The sequence below is a fragment of the Cyanistes caeruleus genome, chromosome 8 (assembly GCF_971803275.1).
Source record: "Cyanistes caeruleus chromosome 8, bCyaCae1.hap1.1, whole genome shotgun sequence".
Classification (NCBI taxonomy): Eukaryota; Metazoa; Chordata; class Aves; order Passeriformes; family Paridae; genus Cyanistes; species Cyanistes caeruleus.
The window spans coordinates 2900618-2915754 of NC_141708.1; the positions used below are offsets into that span (position 1 = coordinate 2900618).

The following is a 15137-nucleotide window of genomic DNA, read 5'->3' on the forward strand; positions in this document are numbered from 1 at the left end:
TTCTCTAGCACACGAGTCAGTGGCTAGGTTATTTTTCAGTTTATAGCACCTGGAAAACTGTCAAAAGCTGCTATTTATTAAATGATCTCAAGCAAGGGTAGAGTACTGTTTTAAGTACGATGGATCAGCCTTGATAATTACTTGTTTTTAAGGGGTCACCCATTTTATATACTAGTTTACAGGAATAAAAAGATGTGATAGCAGAAAAAACCCCTACAATTCAGTGGAGTTACTGAGCTAGAAATCAATTTTCTCCCAGTCCCGTTGCAGGCCATGCTCTGATAAGTTTACATTTTCGATATTGAACTTTGGCATCACATAGCTGGATCTCAGAGAAATTGTGAAATGGGCCACAACCAGGAGCTCAGAGTTAATAAAATGACAAGTTGTATGTGGAGAGGGAAAGAAATCAGGCCCTTTGCCATAATTCACTCTTAGATAAAGACAGCTGGACCACAGCAGCAGCTGCGTGGGGCGAGATATTGGCTGCCCTCCTCCTTCACTGCGCCTGGTGAAGCTCAAACCCAAAAATTTCTTTCTCAGGAGCTCTGAGCTTCACCTCTTCCTCATGCTTGCTTCAAGCAATCTGAATAAACCTATTTTATTTTTGGTTTTAGCATATTCAGTGCTGGAGTAGGGGGAGGCATTTATTTTTCTTCTATCGGTTGGGTGCATGGAACTGATAACTCTGAAATAAAGTGAAACAGTGCACCCACACCAAAAATTTGACATCCATAGCAATTGTGAGTGAATTCACCCTCAAAAAATTCAATTTATGACCCCCTCCCTTCTATTGTGGCTTTATCTTTGCTGATGTGTTACTGACTCTTTATGAGGATTGATGATAAAAATGCCCAAGAGTAAAACACTCTCACCCTGTTTCTGTCATTTCTTCCACTGAGATTTGTATTTAGAAAGTCAGAGCTGGCTGTTCTGTGTTCACTTCCAAACATCTTTCCTGGCATAAACTTATTTGCAGAAAATTCCTGTCCAAATTGTTCCATCTTGCCCAGACTGTTGCTTTCTTCCCCAAAATCAAGTTGATTTTTAGAAGTTTGCAATGTGAGGATTTGAGAATGAAAACCATGCCCCAGGCTGGAAAGGTTAATTAATGCAATAATGAACCAAGCCATAGAATTGTGAGATGACTTTTGGGTTGCAGCAGTGATAACTTCCCTGGCACTGATCAGACAGGAACCCTTTAGAGCAGAGTTTTTGGTTGCCAGGTGGAATTCAAAGGGCCATGAGAAAAGAAACAGTGGTTGTGACACAATCTTTGCTTTCCAGCCAGTGCCATCATTGGGAATGAAATATAACCTTTACTCAACAATGAAATTAGCCTTGATTCCAGATAGATATGTGGATGTGCTTAGAAACTTTCTCTGTGTGTCTGGCAAGAAGTGGATTATTAAAGAAATATAATAACCTAGCCACAAAATTAAATTTGACTGTTGTCTCTCAAAACAGAAGACCTCCTTTATTCTTAGTTGTTTATAATAACATGCAGCTACTTGGTTGGGTATTTCAATAAAAAATTTCCTTTCCAACCTGTTTTACTTCCTCATTTGCTTTGTGATTTTTTTTTCTAGTTATAAGGTTGGCATTGCCTTTGTTATACTTCTCTTTTTACATGCCTACCTCCTCTAGGGATACACAGATTTAAATGCCCTTAAATAAAAAGAGAGGTCTCTATAGAAAGCAGTAAAATGCAGCAGCTGACTTGTTCATCTGATTAATTTTATAAAATATTTGATGTTGTAACTTTAAATAAATAACACAGAAAAAGGGGGTCAGCCATAAAAATTTAAAAAATAAGACCACAAATCCAAACAAAAAGCCTCCTATAACCTTTTGGGGTTTAGAAAGCACCCAAGGTTTCCATTTAGGAGCTGTTTGGCCTGTTAAACACAGGGAATATTTGGTGGGACAGGAAAGGTGCTGTGAGTGTGATTCCGAGTGCTGTGGTCTGAAACTGATAATCACCTTGAAATAAAAGGACTGGAAATGCAGGAGCAAAGAGCATTTGTGAGCACTGAAATGTTTTCTCTTCCTGCCACAGGGTCACTGCTATTACCATGGCCAGGTCCAGGGGTACCCCCAGTCCTCCGTCAGCCTCAGCACCTGCTCGGGACTCAGGTGAGCCAAGGTTGCAGCAGCATTCCAGCTCCTGAGTGCTTGGTTTGACTTTTAATGAATGAATCAATACTGGGGAAGGGGCTGGAGCACCAGGAGGGGCTGAGGGAGCTGGGAAGGGGCTCAGGCTGGAGCAAAGGAGGCTCAGGGGGAATTTCTGGCTCTGCACAAGTCCCTGGCAGGAGGGGACAGCCGGGGGGATTTGGGATCTGCTGCCAGGGAACAGGGACAGGAGGAGAGGGAACAGCCTCAGGGGAAGCTCAGGGGGAATATTGGGAGCAATTTCCTCATGGAAAGGTTTTTCTAGCCCTGGCACAGCTGCCCAGGGCAGTTTGGAGTCCCCATCCCTGGAGGGATTAAAAGCCCTGTGGAGGCGACACTTGGGGACACGGGGCAGTGCTGGGGGATGGTTGGACTCAGTGACCTTACAGGGCTTCTCCAACAGAAATGATTCCATGATTCTATCTCTTTTTCAAAGGTTGAATGAATCCCTACAAATCATTTTCCCTCTAGTTGCTCTGAGGAGCAAAAACAAGGAATAGACAACACAATTTGGGGGCTTTTCCAAGAGCCATCTCTTCTCTCCTCCTGCCCATCCCTCTCTGTGCCCATTTCTTGGCACATTTTTATTACTGGCAGTGCCCAGTGGCTTTCCAGGCCTCTCTGTCCTCAAAACTCTTTCACCAGTGCTGCCAGCACTGCTTTCCCAGCTGTGGAATCACAAATTTCCACAAATCACAAATCCAGCAGCTTCATCATTAGGAGAGGTGGCTTTAGAAACCAGAGAATTGAAGATTCTATGATACAGAGAACGTGCATGGTTGTGGAGCTCAGTAATTGTGTTTATGGCAGGTAAGATGCTCAGCTTTTGGGTTTTAGCTGCTTGTTAACAGCAGAGTGGCAGATTCCCATGCTGAAAAACAAACCTCTTGGAGTTTGACAAAGGAATGGGATGACAACATTTCAAGTACGCAATGGGCACAGTTCAGGAAACAATTATCTTTCTTACTTGGACAATCAGAGTCTGGTATTTACTCACAGAGCTGTTCCAAATCACAGTAATTAACTGTAAATTGGCTCGAGCGTTCTCCCTGGAAAACCCAGTTTTCCTGTCAGATTTCCAGCTGTCTCAGCCTTTTCTGGGTTTAATTTATCCACAAACAGCTGGAATCTTTTCCCCTTGATTTTGCATTTTGTGCAATAGTGGCATTGTCAAGGCTTTTGCAAGGGAGCTCTGGGACAGAGAGCAGCAGAGAGAGCAGAATTTGATCCCAGGACCCCTCTCCCTCTGAGAATGACCCATTTGCTGTAGTGGATGGGATTCCTTTGCCTCATTCCCACACAGAAAGGGGCTTTATGGGTGCTTCACTCTGGATCCAGCATCTTCCAAAAGTTTCATAAACCCTTTGCATGAACAGTCAGCATTTATCTGTCATTATTGCTGTAAAATATATCCAGAATTTAAAACTGTTTGTAAAAATCTAACACTGAACTCTCAGTATTTTAGTTAAAGGATCACAGTGCTGCAAGCTCCACAGGGAAAATTTGTACCTCGTGGGACAGGGACTGCATTGATGTCCTTGTTCCAGAACTACCTGGAAATTAATCACTCTCAAGAGAAAATATCCTTCTCTAGAAGTCTTCTCTTTCTTCTCCAAAGTGCTCGCTGTACAATTGTGGAGCTCCCAGAGTTGTTGCCCACTTTTAGGTGGTTCAGATTTATCAAGACAGGAGATGCTGGCAGGGACATTTTCCTGACACTGTTGCAGACAAGTCCCCAAAATGCAAGCTGCCAGGATTAGGCTCCTTCTCTGCAGGGAAAGCAGAGCAGCAACTTTTTCAGTACAAAATTGCAGAAATTTCCTTTGCAGTGCATATTCTGTTCTAGGAGGAGATCAGATGAGGATAAATCTCAGTTTCTGTGCCTGTTTCAGTGCTGAGCTTGGTAAACAGAGTGTCTGGTGATAAGAGTTCTGTTGATTCACTCCACCAAACCTGTTTCACAGCCCAACAACCAGCAGCAGCAACTCCCAGACAGGAATAACTCCCAGATGTTGCCTGTGCTTGATCACAGGAACACAGAGTGGTTTGGGTTGGAATGGACCTGAAAGTTCATCCAGTTCCAGCCATGGGCAGGGATACCTTCCACCAGAGCAGGCTGCTGCAAACAAAGGACAGCCCTAAAGAATTTCATGGCTAACTTTGCTAGCTTGAAAGAATAGATATGGACAGGACAGGACAGGACCATGTACGTGCCACCAGCTTACTGGAGCAGGGACTCCTGTTTTTCCACAGTGTGATAGAGACTCCAAGCTGCAGGAGCAGAGACATAAAGCACTGTGTGGCCATGGAGCCCCAGGTGGGGACAGCCTGGAGCAGCCCTTTCACTTGCAGCAGCTGTTGGAAGCGAGGTCTCATTTTCAGGGTCTGTTCCTGGCCTTGTGACAGGTTCTAAGTGAATCAGACAAATCTCTCTGTCTCAGTTTCTCCATCTGTGAAATCCATTTAATGATTCTTACCTACCTCACACGGCTGTGAAGTTCAAGTGCCTGAAAAACATCTAATGAAAGGAAGTGCACACTGTCAGCCCTCCGAAATCCTGGAGAAGCAATCTCTTTCAGCAGACAGGCACCTTGGGCATTGTTCCAGGTGTGGATAGGTAGGGGCTGTGCATTTTCCCCCAGATCAGCAGAGTTCATTAAAAGATATTAAACTGCTCATAAAGAATAGGTTCCACATTGCACTGTGCTCTGAAGCCTGAGTGCTCAGCAGCAGTCAGAGAAGCAGAGGGGATCATAGGAATTACTGAGACAGAAATAGAGGATAAAACAAGAACCCTCATTACCACTTTATAAATCCACAGAGCGCTCACGTCTTGAGTTCTGAATGCAGTTCTTGTTTTCCCCTCCCCTGCTCCATCTCAGAAGAAGAAGGAGAAGCATTATATCCAGAAAAGGTACAGAGAAGGGCAAAAATTGTGATCAAAGGTACGGAGCAGCTTTTATCCGAGGGGAGAAAATAGACCAGGATTTGTCACTTTTGAAAGGAGCTGACGGAGAAAAGGAGCAGGATGAAACAAGGTTGAATGTCACGCTGGAGAGGGGACAATTACTGAATATTCTTCATAACCTCAAAATTAGGAGACATCAAGCAAAACTTTAGAGCAAAGGAAAGTATATTTTTTATTCACATAACGAAGCGCTGGAGCTGTCACAGGTGGGTGTCAGTGAGAGAAGTATCAATGGATTCCAAAAAGATGTGATAATTTGGGAAGGGAAGCTCAGGGAGCCTCTGCAGGGCTGTCAAACCCTGAGATGTCCCTGAGATAGCTGCTCTCAGAGCTGGGGCTGCTTGTTCTGTTCTTGTCTCTCAGCCCTGAGCTCCTGCTGTTGGCCAAGGCCAGAGGGGAGGTGCAGAGCTGGAGGAACCTTGCTCTGACCTCCCCTAACCATCAAGGTCTTCCCTCCATGAGGCTGAGCAGTTGAGATGTGTTTTTAGCTCCTGAACATGATGTGATGGTTCTGTGGTGAGGAAGGATTGTGTGAAATCTGAAAACTAATGTTTGGTTTATCAGGCAGAGAGGTGAGAGATGAAGAGGAGAGAGGAGGAGGCTCAGCTCTCTCAAACACACATTTTTCAGCTCTCTTACATCCTCACACACAAAATATTCCTCGCCTCACCTAGGAGCACAATGGCAGAAATAGTGAGACTGAGGCTGAGAGCTGCCTAAAGTGCAGGTTAGAGGAGAATACAATCATGCCTTAATCTGTATCCTGCTGGCTCCTCCGAGAAGGAGGAGCTGAGTGGCAGAGGGCTCCGGAAATGCTGAGTGCAGGAAAGGGAACAATGGCTAATCAGGATTTCTGTCTGTCTGTCTGGATCAGAAAGCCAATTAGACTGTCAGAGCTTGTGGGAAGGTGAAGGTACTACAGGGTTGAGCCATTTCCTTCCTGTCCTCAGGAAATACCCTTCTGTTTATCCAGCCTGGGGGCTCTTCAAGTCTTCAGCAAATAATTTTGGCCTGTGGCCACCGCTCACATCTTCTGTGATAAATTTGTTTAGACTTGAATGGTTTTTTTCCCTGATTACTTTCCCTGTGAGTGCTGAATACACCCAGAACTGCAGCCTGGAAAAGGGCACAAACCTCCCTGGTCCAGGGGCTGGCAGAGAACTCTGCCATGGCAATGTGCAACTACAAAAGCATCTGCAGTGACCTCTTAGATGGGGGGAGCCTGAGAGGTGCTCCCAAAAAATTCCTTGGGAGCCTGATAGAAATCTCCCAGGAAGCCTTTTCCTTCTGAAACACCAAAATGCATTTGAATATCCTCAGATCTTTTACCCAGTTAGTTGTTAATTAACCCAGTCACACATTCAGCAAGTGTTCAGCCTCATCAGCAGCTGAAGGATGTGGTGTGCACAGTGACAGGGATGGGGAGAAGGCCCCAGGTTGGAATAGATGCTCATTTCTACTGGGATTACAGAGTTATGGTACCCAAAGCTGCCAATACCATTTTTCAAATGGTCTGGCTGAACTCCCTGCAGCCCAGACACAGTCAGCTGAAGAGGGGATTTAAATGTGACACTCCAGACATCGACTGTTTAAAAAAGGAATGGAAGTAGGAAACCAGTGAGAAAAAGAAATGTATATTCCTCATGAGTCCTCAAGCATCATTTCCCCAGAAGAAGAGATTTCATCCAAAGTTAAGTTAGGAGAAAATCCCTGTTGAAAAAAGCACTGGTTTGGATGTGAGCTTTTCCTCCATACTTTCTGAAGAGCTTTTAGTTCATATAAACATCCTGCATGGTTTGTAATTTATCTGACCGGGAAAGTCCAGGAGGATTTTGAGCTCAACATTAAAAACCATTCACTTTCTGAGGTTTCATAGCTTCTGTAGGCTGCCTGTTCCAGGGGAGCAGCTCCTGGCTCAGGGTCACCTCTGTGATCTGAGATGAGCATCATGTCCAGCCTTTGAGCACAGTGTGCACAGGGATCACTGCCAGGACAAGGATGAGGGATGGTCCCTGCCCAGCTCTTTGAGCCTGCTCCTTCTCCATCCACTCTGCTTCAGGCATTTAGTGGGATGTGCAAGTTTGAGTCTTCCAGTCTTTCTGTTTGCTGCAGGGTGCTATAAAATGTGCTCACTAAATTGGTACCCATGCCAATGCCCCCTTCTCTTCCCTTCCCTTCCCTTCCCTTCCCTTCCCTTCCCTTCCCTTCCCTTCCCTTCCCTTCCCTTCCCTTCCCTTCCCTTCCCTTCCCTTCCCTTCCCTTCCCTTCCCTTCCCTTCCCTTCCCTTCCCTTCCCTTCCCTTCCCTTCCCTTCCCTTCCCTTCCCTTCCCTTCCCTTCCCTTCCCTTCCCTTCCCTTCCCTTCCCTTCCCTTCCCTTCCCTTCCCTTCCCTTCCCTTCCCTTCCCTTCCCTTCCCTTCCCTTCCCTTCCCTTCCCTTCCCTTCCCTTCCCTTCCCTTCCCTTCCCTTCCCTTCCCTTCCCTTCCCTTCCCTTCCCTTCCCTTCCCTTCCCTTCCCTTCCCTTCCCTTCCCTTCCCTTCCCTTCCCTTCCCTTCCCTTCCCTTCCCTTCCCTTCCCTTCCCTCTCTCACCTTCACTTTCTTGACACTTTCTTTGCCAACACAATTATTCCTCACTGCCCAAATCCTGGACATGAAATTGCATTTTCTCCTCCCATTCAAGTAACTCCTTGCAGGAATTCCAGGAACCAAAGTTGCAGCTCGATCTGCATCCACTCTGGACAGGTCTGTCCTGCACTGATAAAGGATGAAGCGTGTGCTGCAGGAGTCCCTGGCCATAATTCCATTTCAGGGAACACATTTTCAGGCTCATGAGAGGCTCTGGCTGGGACAGAAGCTCTGTGAGTAACGATGTGTCTGTGTGAGAACACCTCCACCTCTCCTGTGAGATGTAAAACCAGTGGTGCTACTGCTCCCACCTCCCTGTGAGATGCTGCCCTTGGTTGATTTGGGTCAGATTTGTTATTTTAAATGAATCCTGCTGTGCAGTCTAGTGGGATAATGGGATTTCTTGGCTCTCATATTGTACTCTTCATCAATAGATTTTTTTTTTTCTGTGGATACTAAAATTTCCTCCATTTTAGAGGTGAGGAGTTGTTGCAAAAAGAGGTGACCAGGGCAGTGGTGGAGACAGGAGCACATTGCCTCCAAACTCCCATTCTCTGTGTTTCCCTGTCCTTTAAAGTTAAAGAATGACCAAACCATTTGAAAAACATCTTAATATCAGCTCTATTTGAAAAACAGTCAATAGATCATCCTGCTCATTTATCCCCATAGTATTAAAACAGCCTAAAAGTCAAGTCCTCATTCACCACTTCATTTTTCTTCCTCTTTTGTTTGTTTGCCTGCTTGCTTGCCTGGGAATTTGTTATACAGAGCCCTGGGAATATAGAATGTATAATAAAAATAAATAAAAATTCCCTCTCAGTGCACAGATCATGCCCTGCACTCCAGGGCCACAAGGCTCCAATTCTGGCACCTTTTTCACCTAAAACTCCTTGAAATCCATGGAAGAGCTGTGGGGTCAGCCCCTGTCCTCTGAAGGTGTGACATTAATTGTGGAATGAAGGAGCTGGAGGTTTTCAGGTGGCACAGGAGCACTGGGCAGGGACAGACTTGAGGTGAATATTTCGTGTGTGAACATCATTGCCCTCCAATTAATTTCTCACCAAGTCAGGACATCTACATTCCTCTGCCAGTGGTAAGAGAGCTTTTTATTATTATTGTTTAGAAATGAGTATAACTTTGAGCTTCATTAAAACCAAATGTTTAATTGTACTCACGGATCTCAGGTTTATCAATTTACTTAATTTCCCCTGTATAGTGCAGCAGAATAATATATAATAGTTTCATATAGTTCTGTCCCAGCCAAGTTTTGCTTCAGCATCACAGTTTCTCAGACAAGTATGTGTTGATGGTTTATGTTGGCAGGACCTTTGCTTCTGCTGACAAGTTGGAAAAGAAAAAATCCCATTTATATTTTGAGATTTCCTAGAGCCTGTTGATTTCTGAAATACGACTGGACTCACTTTAGGTTTTGTTTTGGTTTTCCTTTTAAAGAGGAAAAAAAAATAGATTTGATTTTATCAAAGGTTTAAAAAGTGGAATTATTCCATTAAATTGCCTTTCCCTGATTGAGAGATTCCTGGCAATGTGAAATCACGTGAGTTACATTTTAATTTCTGTTTGAGATGGGGAGAGATGGAAGAGAACGTCTTCCCCACGTGGCTCAGAAGGGAGGACAGGAGGCAAAGCCCCGTGAATTTTCCACATCCAGGGATCTGCAGGGATGTGGATGTGGTTGGTTTGGGGCTGACCCCCAGACATGAGCAGGGACCAAACCCTGTGCAGAGCTGGAGTCAGATTTAACCCAGGACCACACTGGAGCTGCTTCCAGTTGGCCTGGAGCCTGGGAGTTGATGTCTGGACGTGCTCTTGGGATGGATATTTTCCCTCCCTCTCTGCTACCAGTGATGGGGAAGACAGAGGGATAATTTCAGGTAGGGTTGGGGTTGTCTCTTGGCTTTCCTGCCTGCCTCATTTGCAAATCTTTCTGACTTCCCAATGTCTGCAGGGTTGGGACTGAGGAAAACACAGAACTAGACACCTGACTCGAAAATCTGAATACTTCATATTGCTTTTTTTGCCCTCAAACATTTATAATCCTGGGAATTCTGACAGTCTTTTTTTCCTGATAGAAATCCCACAGATCAGTCTTAAGGACTTACTGAAATCTCTTTGGGGTTCTTTGTATAATTTTTGATTGGGGATCTGTAGTTAAATATAACATTTGCCACGTTAATATATTGTTTACCACAGTGGAGAACACTACATTGTTTAACATTAATGGCTCCTGAAAAATAGAGAAGTTTTGGGAGCATGGGCTGGCTCAGGAGTGTGGGAGAGCCCTGTTGAAGAGGGAGACACAGAAATGGTGGAGGAGTAACAGGGGCTTCTTGGAAACACCTGAGTAGACTGACAAGAACCAGTAGCTATGGATTTATTTTATTTGCCTCAGATTCTCAGTCCTGAATGACTGGTGGGTATTGTTCACACCAAAAAAAAAGAGAAAGGAACCATAACTCTTGACTTGTTACATTTTTAAGGTGCTGTGCTTGGCACTGCACGATGGGGGAAAAATGCAGTTGTAGGAAAAGAAAATTAGTCAAAACCAGAGAGCTGGCCAAGAAAATCCATATTTGATATTCATTATCTTATTACAGATGGTCACAAGCCAAGTGCTGATATCCTGTAGGCCGCACTCAAGGGATAAATGTGTGTCTTAAATGAAAAGTCTGGTTTTCTTTGTGCTGAATCTGTGGATTTTCCTTGTCCTGGGGTTGCTCCATAGGCAAAGTGAAACTGTCCTTAAGGCCATTCTGTCCCTTAATGGGATGGGAATCAGGCTGATATGCTCAGGAAAAACCCAAATTAATCATTCTGGGATCTGATCATAAAGGAAATGAGGGGTAAAGAAACGGATATTTAGTTCTTCTTAACAAAATAGTCAATTAGTTCTTTTTAACAAAATGGTTATTTAGTCCTTTTAGACAGAGGTTGGGTACACAAGGGATGCATTGGAAACGTGGCATTGGTGTTGCACATTTTGGATATGAACTCTGGATTCATATCAACTCAACACACTTTTGGATATGAGCTCACTTTAAAATGTTAAAAATATTAATTAAAATTGAGAGAACTCTACTCAGGATACAGCCAAGTGTCTCCCTTTCCAGTGTAAGTAATTAAAGAAAATTGTTCAAGCTTCTAATTTTAAAAGTGAATGTTCTAAAAAGGGCAAATTTAGCATTAAAAATAAACCCCTTCATGCTTTTCTGTTGTTTCTGAGTTGTCAACACAGGGAGCTGCTCAGGCTGGCCCATTTCAAACAGTGACTAATGGACTCCTGCCTCCAAAATTAAATGATTAATTGCACAAGGCAAAGACAAGAACCCTTATTTGATTGTGCTGATTACAGGGCTGCTGGTTTTTGGAGTAAAGGGAATATGTTGTCCTAATTTCCTAAATCCTCCAAGGAGTGAGGCAGCTCTGACAATAATTGAGAGCTGTGGGGTGTGAGGCTGCTCAAATCACGGGGTGACCTGCCCGAGGTGTCTCGTGTGTCAGGAGGGTTGTTGGGATCCTGGCTGGAGCTGCAGGGTTGCTGGGGTAAATCAGCCCAGCTTTTCCAGCCGTGATCCATCACTCCCAGCTCGCTGGCTGATGGGTGAATGTGTCTTACCTGCTCTGCCAAGGGGACTGAGGAAGCTGCAGATGAATTATCAGACCTTGAGCCGTGGTTCAGGTCAGTAAAAGAGGTTCCTGGGGCTGCTGTTGGACAGATTTTGATATCATGGCTTTCCAGGCTGCTTTTTCCTCCTTGGACTTTTAGCTGCTCCAGTCACCAGTCAAATGTCTGTTGGCTTGGCTGAACTGGTGTCAGTGGTGCTCTGAAGCAAAATTGTGCAGCCAGCTTGGAATTAATACTCCAGTTAATTTGTTATCAGACCAAAGACTTTGAGTTCCTTCATCATTCCTTCCTAATAATAGGATAACTAAGGTAGCTTTTTCCTAATAATTATAATTTTATTTTTAAATCAGTCTTCATTAACCTGCTTTTGGGTCCTTTTTCTCCTATTTTATCCTTCTCTTTTTTTAACTTGCTGGAAAATTGTACAGCAACACCGGTCTCACAGTGGTTGTCGTATCTTGCCTTTGTCACAGCACAGACAGAAATAAAAAGGGCAGACGCTTCTAAAACACCAAAAAAGCACACCAAGAAAATAAAGTTGCTCCATGCCCTTGTCCCAAGTCCCTCTCCAGCTCTCCTGGAACTTCTTCTGTCCAGGCTGGACCCCCAGCTCTCCCAGCCTGTCACACATTTGGCCTTTTGTCACCTTTGTTTTGCTGTGGCATCTCAGGACAACGGGGCAGGACCCGGCACAAGGACCCTCTTTCTTTCCTCCTGCAGTCTGTAGCTTAAAGAATTCAGCAAGAGAGCTCTCACTGCAAAATCTGTGAGTTCCTCGGGGTGCAGGTGGCATTGCTGTCAAAATTATTACTTTGGGCAGTAAAATGAGCGAAACGGGAATCAACCGTTCCTGTGTCTGAGCTTTGCTCTGCTGCCCCGCTGTGCAATATTTAATAATCCATCCTGACACCACGAGGCCTCTTTGATCTGGCAGGGCCGAGGCTCCCATCAGGGTTTGGTTTAGGAGCTGTAATGCAACTGCAGACTGTAATGAATGCTTTTCCTCTTCACCTTCGCTTCCCAAAGCGTTTCTCCAGGCTTTCGCTCGCTCCCGTTTCCCGCGGCTCCGTCGGCGATGCATCACTGGGAGAGTGGAAAACAAATAAAACACAAATATCATTTTGCTCTGCAGTGCAGCACTTCAGAAGAGACAAATTTCTGTGAGCCATTGGTTCTTTTAAAGTATAGTGTGTGCTGCAATGACAAATGTACAGCTTTGATGTTTCCTGCTCCGCTCGCCCGTGACGTCGTAAATCAGTGTTTTGCTTTCTCCTACTCCATCATTATTAAACTTGGTGTAACTGTGGTGTAGCTCCTGAAAGCCACGTGTCTCACTCTGCTCTCCTGTGTCCCAGGGGAATTATTGTGTTTGAAAACAGCAGCTACATTCTGGAGCCATTGGAAGGTTCTGCTAGAGGTGAGCACAAGATCTACCGAGCGGAGAAACTGAAAATAGCCCCAGGATCTTGTGGCCACCAGCTGGACATCCCTGCCATGGGGGCTGCTGCCAGTGCCATGTCACAGCGTTCTCCAGCTGCCAGGGTAGGTGCCTGATGTGCTTTTGTGTGTCTGCTTGGCAGCATTAACATATTGCTGCCCACCACAAGAGTCTCTACTGAGCAAAACCTTAACCCACATGATCGCCTTCCCTTGGTGCCGTCTGCTGAAGTGCAGCCTTGAGATCATTTGCTAAAGCTTTATTACTTTAATTATTTATTACTTTTCCTGGACTCTCCATGCATGACTTGCTTCTCACTTCCTTTTCAACACAGAAAAGTTTATGCTTTCATATTCTGGTCATATATTTTGGTTCTTGTATGGTTATAACCAGAATTTAAGGCTCCCTAAGAGTACTAAGCAATGTCTGGAAAGGTTCTTGCCCTCCCAAGACGAAAGAGAACATGATAGCTGGGGTACTTTGCTAATACCAGGTTTGGAACCTTTGGATTTTAATAGCAAAGTCTCTTATGCAGACAAAAAACAAATTCTCAGCATATTATTTTACAAGTGTATTATTGGAGTTGCTGTGAAGTTGGAAAATATGTGTTTCATGTGAGATGCATCTAGCTAATGGAAATTAGAAAATTAAATCAGCTAAAAACCGGGAAGAAGAAATGGTGTAACAAATTCTTCAGTATCTTAGATAAGGATTGTAGAAAAGGCAGGATTAGGTGCTCAGGAATGATATAAATTATACAAATCTGCCATCAGCATTTATCGAATGTCACATATGGGGATTTGTACTTGCACATACGACTCAGGCTTTGCATCAGGCCCATTGTTAAGGAAAGTAACCTAAGTGACATCTCTAGCTATAATTATGCAATGGAATTAATGTATTTTACCTTTTTAGGGATGTTACATCTAGAGCATTAGCCTTTGCATATGACATTAAAAGAATTAAGTGTATTTCTAAAAGTATGTGTGGGTGGAAAGCATTGGAAATACAACTTTATTAAGGTGTCCTCAAATTATTTGTGACTTTTACTGAATTCCACTGAAGTAGTCAATGCAATGAAGAAATAAAATGTGTGCATGTAACAAACTGACACAATCAAAGCCATTTTTTTATTACCTTCATGGTTCTCCCGTTTTGCTGGTGGCTTCAACTACATCTCAAATTTCCCTTTAAATATCCGAAAAATATTTTTGCTGTGGTTCAGTGGACATAATTATAAAACCTGTCAGCAGCCACATCATATGGATAGGTACAACACACTTAATGAGTAAGTTGGTTAAGCTTCTAATGTAGGAATTTTGAAAGCTGTCAAATGTAATGTGTGGAGTGAGTTTTCATATTTCAGTGTTGTCACTAAGCAGTCTGTCAGTGGGCACATTGAATAAAGGTGACCTGCAAAATGGGGAGACATATAGCTGCTCCAAATCACACTGGGTGACAGAATTAAGCAGAAATCTGGTCTAAGGTTCAGGGCATGATGAAAATATTTGGCTTCTTGACAGGTCTGGGTGAAGATTTTTGTTTGGTTTTATCCCCCGACTCTTCACTCAACCTCCTACACGAAATTCTCATTGAGCAGAGCTGAAATGTGAGATCAATATATCACCAAGGGCTTTGGGTTCGATGCAAGAGCAGATGAAGGATGGGACAAGGAGGAGGCTCAGTTTCCCTGGTGCAAACAGGAGCTCAGGTGGAGCAGGGCAGGAGATGCAGAGGGGTTTGCAGGCTGTGCCCCCTGGGACAGGGTCTCTGTGAGTATTGTGTCATTTCCTGGCTCACTGCACCCTCCTGCTGCACCAAGGAACATTTTCCAGCTGAGCTCCAGGACTGGCCCTGCAGGAGGGAATTTTCTCTGTAGCCACAAAGGGAAAAAAAGCCATTTTGGTGGTGCTGGTGACCACAACCAGGCAGGTGATTTTTTAGAACATGGAGAAAGGGAGACTGCAGCCCTGCAGTGCTTATCCAAGCCACACCAATTCCGAGGCAGGGAAGGCTGAGGAAGGGGTGCAGCTGCTGGGACAGCAGGTTTGTGACAGGATCAGGAGTGGAAGAAGCAGAGGAAAGAGACAAAGGTCAGTGGAACAAAGCCCATTGTCCCCCAGCTCTCATGGCTGTGTCATTGGCTCTTCAGTTCTGAAGGATTAACTCAGCAAAGGGGTTGTGCATTGATGCAGCTGGCTGCAGAAAGCATGCTGAAAGAAGCCATAATTAGGTATATTTCATAAATAAATATTGTATCCTAGGAATTCACATAGCCTTTGGGCAAAT

General features: G+C 44.3%; 1 protein-coding gene across 3 annotated transcripts in view; it reads left to right on the top strand.

The window, feature by feature from the left end:
* Positions 1–15137, top strand: part of ADAM12 (ADAM metallopeptidase domain 12) — a 170805-nt gene that overhangs the window by 98277 nt on the left and 57391 nt on the right. For all 3 annotated transcript variants that reach the window (XM_086900257.1, XM_086900259.1, XM_086900258.1), the window contains exons 5-6: positions 2060–2136; positions 12766–12952. In XM_086900257.1, coding sequence (XP_086756383.1) covers positions 2060–2136; positions 12766–12952 — 264 coding nt within the window. The remainder of the gene's footprint in view (positions 1–2059; positions 2137–12765; positions 12953–15137) is intronic.